At 48.0% G+C, this 12,649-nt stretch overlaps 1 protein-coding gene across 1 annotated transcript; it reads right to left on the reverse strand.

Moving 5' to 3' along the window:
• On the reverse strand, nt 1–11,609 carry LOC117939040. The gene is made up of 7 exons (XM_034864083.1): nt 11,166–11,609; nt 10,152–10,185; nt 3,987–4,191; nt 2,407–2,453; nt 1,759–2,283; nt 942–1,022; nt 1–95 (listed from the first exon to the last, which is right to left on the reverse strand). Exons 1-7 carry the CDS (start codon nt 11,607–11,609, stop codon nt 1–3), a joined length of 1,431 nt encoding a protein of 476 aa, XP_034719974.1.
• Between the last annotated feature and the right edge of the window lie 1,040 nt (nt 11,610–12,649).

Below are 12,649 nucleotides of genomic sequence, written 5' to 3' on the forward strand. Positions count from 1 at the left end.
TTAGCTGACAGATAACTCTTCTTCTTCTTCTTCTTCCTTCCTCTCCTCCTCCTCTCCCAGTCTGTCTTCTATCAAACAGCTGTTGGTGTTGAGGTCTGAAGTCAGTTAGGAGTCAGTCAGTTGGTCAGTTAGTCCATCATGACATCATGTCAGCTGACCAATAACACCTCTTCTCCTTGTTGCTATGGTGATTTCCTCAGTGAAGAATCCAGATATTATTTTTCAATGTTTTCTATCGGCAGTTGGTGTTAAGAGCGCAAAAAGTTTAAGTCCGATAGACTCCATAGTTACATGTCTGCAACCGGCACAAGATTTCCTACATTTTTTACCAATAATGAAGTCTGAAGAGTGAAAACTGGAGGAGAGAGAGACATTTGTTTGAGAAACTTTCAGAGAATCATACTGCAGCCCCCCCCCCCCCCCCCCCCCCCCCCCCCCCCCCCCCCCCCCCCCCCCCCCCCCCCCCTATCTCTCCCCATCCACCACATACACACACATTAGAAAATCTGAGCCGGTCTGAAAACGGGACGATACGTAGACCGGGATTCTGGTGAAACCGTGCTAGATATCTGAACGCCCATTCAGCCCAATAAACGCCAAAGTCTTGTCTTCGGGTTAATCTTTTAATCATGTTTCTACGTTAAAGTATGGCGATACAGCACGGTCCCAAAGAGGGGGGGTTGGAGCGATGTTGAACGATTTCCCGAACATTTCCCATTAAAGTCTATGAGAAATCTTTCGCAGTTTTTTGGGGATTTCGTTAAAACCGCCCGGCAAATCTCTTAGAAAAGTCATAGCCCCTCATTCCCGATCATTACACACGTTTTGATGTATTGTGTGTGCGCGTGTTGGCAACTCATAATAAGTATGAGAAACGATACTCATTGCTCTGATTGCTGCTATTGCAGCACACTGAATAATCAAATGTACCACAGCGTCACCTCCTCGGAGGAGAAGCTCTGGCTCGGGATGGACTTGGACCGAGCCAGACCTGAACCAGAACCAGCCAGTCCACACAGAACCTAAACCATCAGCTGCCTGACATTACATACATTACATGTCATTTAGCTGATGCTTTTATCCAAATCGATTTACAGTTGCTATCTATATATGTCAGAGGTCCCACGCCTCTGGAACAACTAGGGGTTTAGTGCCTTGCTCAGGGACACATTGGTTGATGTCTAGTTGAGATATTGCAGTGGGAATCGAACCCGGGGCATGTGTCATATCCACTGCACCATGACCCCCCCATCATCATGTTTGAGAGGGGCCGTCCACACCAAGATCCACAACTTTAAATTTGTTTTTCATCTCTTCATTCATGATTCAAAAGATTACAAAAAAAACTGAAAATATTTTAGTAAAATATTTCCTAAAAAAGTAAGAAATTAATAAACATTAAAATTACTAATTCGTCAAGCAGAGTTAAGAGGTCCACACACAATGTTCACAATATATCAACAATTTCCACATTATTATTGACCCAGTGTCCATATTATTATAGAACTACTATGTTTTAAACCTCAGTTACACCATGTTAAGGAATTTCAGTTTTACAAAAGAAAAGAAACATTAGGAGAAGGTAATAAGAACATGTATGAGTCCAGATGATCTAAGTAAGAGGTGGAGACTTTAAATGATCCAGATAACGTATGTATGTGAGTCTCTCGTTAGCATCTTGTTAGCATCTCGGAGGCTACTTGTCAAACATCTCCGCTATTTGTTGCAAAGTGACGCATGCTAGACTCACATCGGGACACAGAGACACTGAGGAGCCCCGAAACCAGATCCCAAACCCAGGATAGAGAGTCTGGGTGAATGTGGTGTTGAAGGTGTGGAGGTGGATCAGTGAGTCAGAGGAGACTGTGTAGAAGGACAGAGAGCCAGCAGGACAGTCCACATACACTGCTACTCTACCAGAGACAGGGGGGACGGAGACGGAGGTTTCTCTGTTATTGTGACGGACATAGTAACCACCATCATCATCAGAGCAGACCAGACTCCAGGACTGATCATTACATCCAAACACACAGTCATCACTTACTCCTCTCCTCCTGATTCCTCTGTAACTCACTGATATATGAACATCTCCTCTGGTCTGGACCTCCCAGTAACAGCGACCAGTCAGACCATCTCTACACAGCAGCTGAGACCAGGTCTCAAACCTCTCTGGATGACCAGGATATGGCTGATCCTCCTTCACTGATGTCACCTTCCTGTTGTTGTGAGACAGTTTGAGGTTCCTGTTCACCGTGTTGGTGTCGACTGTGAGTTCACAGGAATCTGACGGAGAGAACGAGACACAACACAGCTGCAGTTATTAACCAATCAGCTCTTTGGTGATGACATCACAGGGTTGAATGAGTGATGTCACAGTCTGAAGAATGAAATTAAAAACACACTTACACTTCCTCAGACCTGGTGTCAACCATCTGACTCCAGCAGGCTCCACCCTGAAAGGAGGGAGGGGGGTCATTACATCACTCTCTCACACAGCTGGGTTCTGGTCTAATGGAGCGCTGGGTTCTGGTCTAATGGAGCGCTGGGTTCTGGTCTAATGGAGCGCTGGGTTCTGGTCTAATGGAGCGCTGGTTCTGGTCTAATGGAGCGCTGGGTTCTGGTCTAATGGAGCGCTGGGTTCTGGTCTAATGGAGCGCTGGGTTCTGGTCTAATGGAGACCTGGGTTCTGGTCTTATTTAGACAGTTTAATTTCCTTTAACTTCTTCCCTGGGATCTAACCTTTTACTCTTTAGGACATCGGGACATTTGACGTGTCCACCGTCCATAAAATGATGTCTTCATCATAGACTACATGTTACATAATGAGGACTTCAGCTGGAAGAGAGAGAGAGAGAGAGACAGAGAGAGAGAGAGAGAGAGAGAGACAGAGCGCGCAAGCCATATAATAGAAAATATTGCACATCAACAAATTTACAATTAATTTACACGACAACCAATCACATGTCTCCCTAAATACTCGTTAAATATGAAATCATCAATTAGTGTAACATAGGATGTTAATAATTGATTAATTGATTATTTTGATAAATATTGAGATGAAGATTAATTATTCAGAATATTTGTTGATTGGAACCAAAACAAATGTTATTGTAACATCGTCTGTTTCTAACTGATTCACATCCGGATCAGAGCCCGTTATCTACCAGACCAGATACCAACGGGGGTATGGGTCTCTACCAGACCAAATACCACCGGGGGTCTGGGTCTCTACCAGACCAAATACCAACGGGGGTCTGGGTCTCTACCAGACCAAATACCAACGGGGGTCTGGGTCTCTACCAGACCAAATACCAACGGGGTTCTGGGTCTCTACCAGAACAAATACAAACGGGGGTCTGGGTCTCTACCAGACCAAATACCACGGGGGGTCTGGGTCTCTACCAGACCAAATACCAACGGGGGTCTGGGTCTCTACCAGACCAAATACCAACGGGGGTTTGGGTCTCTACCAGACCAAATACCAACGGGGGTCTGGGTCTCTCATCCCAGGGCCCCTGGACATGTCTGCGCTGCTCTATTCTGCTCCAAGACGTTAGAGGACCAGAACCATGGCTGCCCGTCCCCTCGACCCACTAAGACCACGTCACACAGCAGGGAGCGTTGGAGTGGGGATGGATTTTTCACATGAGCCATGCAGCACCGGCAATTGACATTTTAAACCTCTAGCTAACTAGTCTGTCTAAAGAGGAGATTAATGCCTCATCCACACACTGCTCAAAGTGTGGAAAACACATTCAGCTTTGTGCTAAGCTAGGCTAAACCTGTCCTGGACCTCTCTCTGTCGAGTTGGTACTGATTTGATCCCAGGAAAGAGGGGAAAAAGGATGTTTCTTAAAACCACAGTCCAGTATCTGTCCAAACTACATCCATTATTAACAAAGGGAGTTATCATTTTAGTTCCTGGAGATGTTCTCCTTTAAATCTTCCTCCACTAATATCTCCTTCTTGTTGATCAGTGTGTGTACCTGAGAGTGTCCAGTCTCCAGAGAGGATCCTTCAGTCCCGCTGACAGCAGCTTCACTCCTGAGTCTCCTGGATGATTGTAGCTCAGGTCCAGCTCTCTCAGATGGGAGGGGTTGGAGCTCAGAGCTGAGACCAGAGAAGAACAGCCTTCCTCTGAGATCAGACAGCCTGACAGACTGGAAACACACAGAACAACACACAGGAAGCCTCTGTCAACACGTGGAGCCATGTGCTAGTTCTTTCTTTCTTTGTTGTCCAGGTTAATTTTAGTCCAGATTTAGAATAATCTTTAAAATCATCTGTGGTATTTAATTATTGAGTCTCAAAACTACTGCCAAAGTTTATCATATCAACAGACACAAAGCTACACGTCAGCTGTTTATCAACTAACAGAGTTTAAAGGTCAACAGTTCAACAGGTTAATGAATCCTGACCTGAGAGTCTCCAGAGTGCAGTGTGGACTCTTCAGTCCATCAGAGATCAGCTTCCCTCCTGAATCCTGCAGGTTGTTGTTACTCAGGTCCAGCTCTCTCAGACTAGAGGACTGGGAGCTGAGAACTGAGGACAGAGCTTCACAGCTTCTCTCTGACAGGTTACAGCCACTTAGTCTGGAGAGACAACAGGAAGGAAACAAGTTGTTTGTATTCAGTAGAGGATCTAGAAACTATAACATGGGGTGGCAAGAGGGGGGGGGGGGGGCTAGAGGTCTTGGCAAGGTGGCATGTGTAGACGGTACGTAAGGATCCTGATATGTGAATGGCTTTAACCAAACACAAAAATACTTTAGTAGTTATTTTTTAATCATGTCCTTACACAGGACAAGTTTAAAAAAAATTCACAACAGGAATCAGTGCTCACACAAAACAAAGCTTCAAATTAAATCAAATCCTCTTGGGTAAGAAGAGATTATAAAACAACGGATACCAACTAAATAAAAGTTATAATCAAACTGGATTCATATTGTGGAGCAATTCACTCTCAAAATAAAGAAAATCAACAGAGAGGATGTGTAGTCCCTCCGTGTTAAACGTTAGCCAGTCATCTTTATTTTATTTTTATTTTTTATTTATGAAAACATTGGGAACAATACCATAGTTGAATGTACATCACAATTCCAGTCTACAATCTGGACCAAAGTTTCGCATTCCCAACGTTCCCGTTTTTTAAGTATGGTAAGAAACACATTGGAACACAAAACAGAGGGTGCATTACTATGAGACTTATCTCCGATACATATAAAAACAGAAGGACGATACAAAAGTTGTCAATAAACGTTACATAAAATACAGTACAGTAAAAAAAAAACTTAGTTACCACTGTCTTGATAGCATTCAGGACAACATTCCTGTGTATTTCAATTTCAATTTTATTTATAGTAACAATTCATAACAAGTATTATCTCAAGACACTTTACAGATAGAGTAGATCTAGACCACGCTCCAGAATTTACAAGGACCCAACAGTTCTAGTAGGTTCCTACAGAGCAAGCAACAGTGCGACAGTGGTGAGGAAAAACTTCCTTTTAGTCAGAAACCTCGGTCAGACCCAGGCTCTTGGTCGGCGGTGTCTGACGACCGGTTGGGATTAGAATGAAGAGCGGCGGTAACAGTCACAAAAAATAAATTAAATAAATTAAATAGTAGTTTGTTTGTAGTAGTTCTTTGTAGCAAAGCAGGGCACCGTGGGCGTTACAAGGCACAGCAGGACGTAGCTGGGCGTAGCAGAGTGTGGTAGGATGCAACATGGCATCGCAGGACGTGTAGCGGGACCATGGCGACAGCTGCTACCCTGATTTTTGGCGCCTCCCTGATCCGAGGAAACATGCTGGGCGAAAACGAACAGAGGGACTCCGGGGAATGACTCCCCAGAGCTAGGTTAGTAACAGGCATTTCTGGGACATGGATGCACATAAATGGAAAGATAGATAGAGGAGAGAGGAACTCAGTGTGTCAAAAGAAGTCCCCCAGCAGTCTAAAACTATTACAGCATAACTAACAGAGACAGGGTAAAGAGAGGAGCCTGGCAAGGCTAGAACTCTCCCCAACCTGATCCCATCCCTCTGTCTAGAGGAGATGGGGAGGAGAGAGAGAGAGACCCATCCCTCTGTCTAGGGGAGGTGGACAAGAGAAGGGGAGGGAGGGGGAGAGAGAGAGACATGGTGTATTGAAATAAATTTAAGAGGATCGGGGGTCGATCGGCACTCAGGAAATGATCACACTGGACTCAGGTTAGACTGGTACAATATATGGCGTTTATTGTCAATCTCAACCCACAGTCCCTCACACTCGGTTACACATAAACAGAAAACGAGGCTTACCGTCGCCAATAGGTGGAGAGCCAACACCCCGGTAGGTCCCCTGTGTAACCAGCTGGGCGTCCCGTACGCAACCCACAGCAGACTCTACCGAAGTGTGGGAACCCCCTGCTCTTTATATCATTTACCAACAGCAGATTGCATGTGAGCCCGGCGGGCCAAGCCGGACTCCCAGGCATCCACCCTTCCCAACTAGAGCACTTGGCACGGCCTCCTGTTATTGTAAGCACCACCAGGCACTTCTGGGGGAAAGTGATAAGTAATCATCATGGTAGCCTACTACCAGGCACCTCTACAAGTGTTTCATAAGATCTTATATAAGTGTCCCAGATAAATACAATGGTTACACAAGCACCTTCGGATTAACACACACACTTACATACCTTATTTGTGAATTGATCAGAGCAACACCAAACAGTGATGATTTTACTATCACACATGGCCATCCCACTGTCTAGCGGAGGTGGCTATGAGAGAGAGAGAGAGAGAGAGAGAGAGAGAGAGAGAGAGAGAGAGAGAGAGAGAGAGAGAGAGAGAGAGAGATTTTTGATTTTTAAGAAACATTTATTTACCAAATAAATAAGACGTTCTCCAAGTCTTCACCAAAATGTCATTGCTTTACAAATGCACAAAAAAAAATATTAATATCAAACACTAACACAGAAACACAGAGTGGAAGACGAGCTCCCCCCCCTGTACCGAACACACCGCCGTGGTGAAACACCTCTGGTCCACAAAACCCTGAATGTCCCCCATCAAAGACATGAAGCGGAAGTCCACCCACACCCTGGCCTTCACCAGACAGACAAACATGTCCGTCAGCCCTCGGCCGGACACGTTGTCCACCTGGTTCTTTCTGCTTCTATATATAGAGAGTTTGGCCTGACCCACAATAAAATTCAACAGTTGCCACTTCTTCGCATTGTGTTTGTTGTAGCCAGCACCAAAAATAAAAGCAGACTCAGTAAAAACCTCCCCACAGTCCAGAAACACAGTCCTCAACATAGTAAAAAGAGGCCTCAGCCTGAGACAGTCCAGGTAGCAGTGCACAATGGTCTCGTCGAGGGGACAGAAGGGACACGAGGAGGACACGGTGGGATTAATCCTGGCCAGAAAGACATTCACCGCCAGAGCCCCGTGGAGGATCCGCCACTGCAGGTCTCCAGACCTCTTATACAGCAGAGACTTATACAAGAGCCTCCACACCGGCTTCTTGTCTGGGGGCAGTCTGTCCGTCCACACCAGGTCCTTCCTCCCACACAGAGTCTTCCTGTGGATGGCCAGAACACAGTACTTATAAAATCCCTTTCCAGTTTGCATGTGCAGGTCCACAACAGAGGCTAACACACGCCGTGCTGATGGGCCAGCGGGCTCAGTTAAAAACCCAATGTCAGGAAAGGGGTCAGTGGAATCAGGGGTGTCAGACCCAGTAAAATAGTCCCGCAGCATCTCAGATTCCACTGCTTCCAATCTCTTAGTCCATTCAGTCAATAAAGCTCTGGTTTGGCGGGCCGAGCTCAGGCCCAGCAGAGAGGCCACTGCCTCCGTGTTCAGGAACCCGGGACCAGCAGCTTCCACGATCCCCCTCAGCGTCGTCACTCCAGCCCTCGTGAGCCTCTCGGTAAGACCTGGTCTGCCGCCATCTTGGAGGTCAAGCCGGGCCCCCCAAACCAGAGGCTCCTACGGGAGGCAAAAACCCCTGTCCACTAAAAACAAAGACGCATCAAGCCCCAGACCCGCTACCCCCCTTAGAATGGTACTGGCTACGGGCCTCCAGACGACATCATCATCACCACATAAAAAAACGCTGTACAAACTGTAATCTAAAAGCAGCGGTCCGGCATAACAAATCAACCAACCCTTGCCCCCCCTCCTCCTTTGGCAAAAATAAAATACACTGCGGAACCCAGTGCAAACCATCCCAGATAAAGTCCAGAATGATGGACTGTAACTTCTTTAGCAGACCAGCTGGGGGCTCCATACATTTGAGCCTATGCCAGAGGCAGGATGCGACCAGATTATTAGCAACCAGCACCCTGCCCCTGTAGGAGAGGTGGGGAAGCAGCCACCTCCACCTACCCAACTTCCCCTCCACCTTATCAACCACCCCATCCCAATTCAAGGCCATGGTGGTGTGATCACCCAGGTAAACCCCCAGGTACTTGAAACCCCCCCTCTTCCAGGACAACCCACCTGGAAGCCGAGGGAGACCTCTAGCCCATCTCCCCACAGCCAAGGCCTCACTTTTGGCCCAGTTCACCTTGGCAGCCGAGAGTCTATGAAAAACTGTGACAATGTGTCCCAAAACGTCCACATCCTGCTGGTGCCGGGTGAAGATGACGATGTCGTCTGCATAGGCCGAAACAGTAAAACGAGAATTAAAACCAGGTAAAATGAGGCCAGTGATAAAAGAGCGGACATTGTGCAGCATTGGCTCAATGGACAGAGCATACAGCATCCCTGACATGGAGCAGCCCTGTCTGATCCCCCGGGTCACCGGGAAAGGCTTACACAAGCCTCCATTAATCTTCAGCACACTCTCAACATTCTCATATATGACCTTCATCTTGGCGATGAAACCAGGGCTGAGGCCGAACCGGGCCAACACTTTCCACAGGTAACGGTGCTCAACCCGGTCAAACGCCTTTTCCTGGTCCAATGAAACCAGACCAGTTTCCAGACCCGACAAACCAGAAACGGTCAAAATATCACGAATCAATGACACATTGTCAACAATGGACCTGCCAGGCACGCAGTATGTATGGTCCTTATGGATGATCCGGTCCAGCACCCGCTTCAGCCTGGTGGCCAGGACCCTGGACAGCAGTTTGTAGTCCGAACATAATAGCGAGAGAGGCCTCCAGTTCCGAATGTCTGTCAAGTCCCTTTTCTTCGGGAGGAGAGTCAAAACAGCCTGTCGGGAACTCTGAGGAAGGAAACCGACGGCAAAACAGTCTCTAAAAACATCGAGAACATCAGTTTTCATGTCCTCCCAGAAAGTCCTGTAGAACTCTGGGGGGAGACCATCGATGCCCGGGGCCTTTCCCCCCTGCATGCTTGTCGAAGCCCTGAACACCTCCTCCTCCGTCAGGGGCTCCTCAAGCTCCTGGTTATCATCTACAGAAACCGTGGGCAGTCCTCTGCAGAAACCATCAAAGGCCTCATACTCCGTCCTGTAGAGGTCGGAGTAGAACTCCACGGCTCTCTCCCGTATCCGCGATGCCGTGGACAGTTCCTGTCCACCTGCTGACCGCAGAGCGTGTATCACCCGGTTCTGACCGTTTTTCTTCTCCAGGCTGAAGAAGAACCTGGTAGGCGAGTCCATCAGGGCGGCGCTCTGGAACCGGGACCGGATCACAGCCCCTTGTGCCTTCAAGCCCAGCAGGTCCGCCAAAGCAGCTTTTTTGGACTCGAGGTCTGCGATGCAGCCTTGATATTTTGCGGACCCTGCAGAACTCTACAGGTCCACAATGGAAATCTCCAGATCCTTCATAGACTCAGTAATGCCTTGAGAAACGTTGAGAGTGTACTGCTGACAGAGCTGCTTGATGTCAGCCTTGCCAACGTCCCACCACTGCCTCAGTGAACTAAAATCACCCTTCGTCTCCCTAAAACCCTTCCAGAAAAACCTAAAAACATCCCTAAAATGTGCATCCAAAAGCAAAGCAGTGTTAAAATGCCAATATGCAGACCTAGGTTTTATATTAGAAATAAAAACATCACAGGACACACAGGAATGGTCAGAAAACCCAACAGGCCATATATAGCACCCTTTAAAAACATTCAGATGGTGCTTAAAACAATAAAACTTGTCCAACCTGGCCATGGTCAACCGGTTGTCCCTGCTGTGAACCCAGGTATATTGTCTCTGCTGTGCATGGCCCCCCCTCCAGACGTCAGCTAAGTTGTGGGTGACCACCAGATGCTGCATGGCCCTCTTAGAGGCAGCATGAGGCTCTCTGTGGTTCCTGTCCAGACCATCATCCTGCGTACAGTTAAAATCTCCTCCCACAAATTAATAGTCCTCTGGTTCACACTCACTTAAAACCTTACCGAGCTCTTTTAAAAAAAGAACTCTAATAAAAACCAGATTAAAAAGCTCATACCGGGCCCGGACTACTAACAGTCTGCCCACCATCCTTTCCTCCACAGTGTGAGACACAGGTAGAAAGCTTTTGGCAAACAGGAGCGCTACACCCCCACTGGTGCTGCTAAAATGACTTAAAACACTGCTTTGTTTTCAAAATGGTTGTCAAGTATTGCTTTCTTATTGTTTTTAGTCTTCTGGAGGAACTTTCTAATTTGCAGGACCGGGTACAGCTCACCCTGCATCGAGCCCCCAGAAAACTGCGAGTCAGTTAGAGGCTGACTGACACTAGGACAGACCTCTTCCTCCTCCACCACCTCCTCCTCCATCATCTCCTCCTCCTCCTCCCTCACTGACACCTTTTTGGCCTGAGAGACCATTTTCTTGTCCCTTTGTTTACGTTTCCTCGCAGACAAACTAAGCACAGTGTCAGTCTCACCCCTAACAACCTCAGTGGTAGTCACCGCGTCCCCCGCTTAAACATCAGGGACCACAGGCCCCATCAGTGACCACAGTCGGCCCGGCCCCAGACCCGACTAGAGACCGACCCCCATCCTCCTGTCCCATCCGAGGCCGAACCTAGTCAACCTCAGGCTGAACCACAGGCCGGTCCCCACCCTGAACCGGTTCACCATTACCCCTGTCATTTTCAGCTCTTGTCACATTTTTTCCCGGGCAGGCTCTGACTAAATGTCCCTCCCCCCCACAGCCAAAGCATTTAACTGTCCACGAATTTACAAAGACAACATAATCAAAACCATCAACATTGAGCCTGAATACCAGATTCAGCTCCTCATCTTTGTTATTCAGGATCATCAGCACCTGTCTCCTGTGAGACACGACATGTCTCAGCAGAGGAGACCTGCAGCCTGACGGCAGCATCTTGAACGGGGACACTATCTTGCTGTACCGGCTCAGCTCTCTCTGCAGGACGTCGTCCCGGATGAACGGCGGGATGTTGGACACGGTGACTCTAGTAGCCGGTGTAGTTAACGGAGTCACCGAGACCAGCGCGTCATTAATAACGAGCCCCGACTCCACCATAGCGTTAGCTTTGTCCACGCTATCAACAAACACCACGACCGCTCCGTTCATCCGGGCGGCCGACCTGATGCTGCCGTGGCCGACTACCTCCCCCACGGCCAGGCTGCACTCCTCCACCGAGCACGGGAACCCCGGAGATACTTTGAACCCGTGCTTACGGCTCAGCGTGGTGAACGCCATGCCGGTGGCGGAGCCGCACACACACACACACACACACACACACACACATACAAACTCCCCACAAACTCCCGAAAAGCCGCACCAACAATCAAAACAGCGACACAACCACGAGCACACACACTATCTACACCATATACGTTAGTAAAAAGTTAGAAAAATGTTAGTAAATACTCACAAAAACAACGTCTCCATTCACTCTCAGCACACCACTCACTCCATGCTTCCACTCAGAGAGAGAGAGAGAGAGAGAGAGAGAGAGAGAGAGAGGGAGAGACAGAGAGAGACATGACCATCCCACTGTCTAGCGGAGGTGGCTATGAGAGAGAGAGAGAGAGAGAGAGAGAGAGAGAGAGAGAGAGAGAGAGAGAGAGCGCTCCAGGACTATCCTGAGCCAGCCCTAACTATAGGCTTTAGAGGGGAGTCTTAAGCCTACGGTGTCTGCCTCCTGGACCCAGACTGGAACCTGGTCCCACAGGAGAGGAGCCTGATAGCTGAACACTCTGGCTCCCGTTCTGCTTTTAGAGACTCTAGGAACCACCAGTAACCCTGCATTCTGGGAGCGTAGTGCTCTTGCAGGGTTGTAAGGTACTATGAGCTCTTTAAGATAAGATGGTGCCTGACCATGAAGGGCTTTGTAGGTGAGAAGAAGGATTTTAAATTGTATTCTAGATTTTACAGGAAGCCAATGCGGAGAAGCTAAAACAGGAGAAACGTGATCTCTTTTCCTGGTTCCTGTCAGAACACGTGCCGCAGCATTCTGGATCAGCTGAAGAGGCCTTATGGACTTTTCCGAGCAGCCTGATAACAAAGAATTACAGTAACCCAACCTGGAAGTAACAAATGCATGGACTAGTTTTTCTGCATCATTTTTAGACAGGATATTCCTGATTTTTGCAATATTACGTAACATGTCCTGATCTAAGATAACTCCAAGATTCCTCACAGTGGTGCTGGAGACCAGCGTGGTGCTGGAGACCAGGGTGATGCTGGAGACCAGGGTGTTGCTGAAGGCCAGGGTGGTGCTGGAGGACAGGGTGGTG

Source organism: Etheostoma cragini, chromosome 23 (genome assembly GCF_013103735.1).
Source record: "Etheostoma cragini isolate CJK2018 chromosome 23, CSU_Ecrag_1.0, whole genome shotgun sequence".
Classification (NCBI taxonomy): Eukaryota; Metazoa; Chordata; class Actinopteri; order Perciformes; family Percidae; genus Etheostoma; species Etheostoma cragini.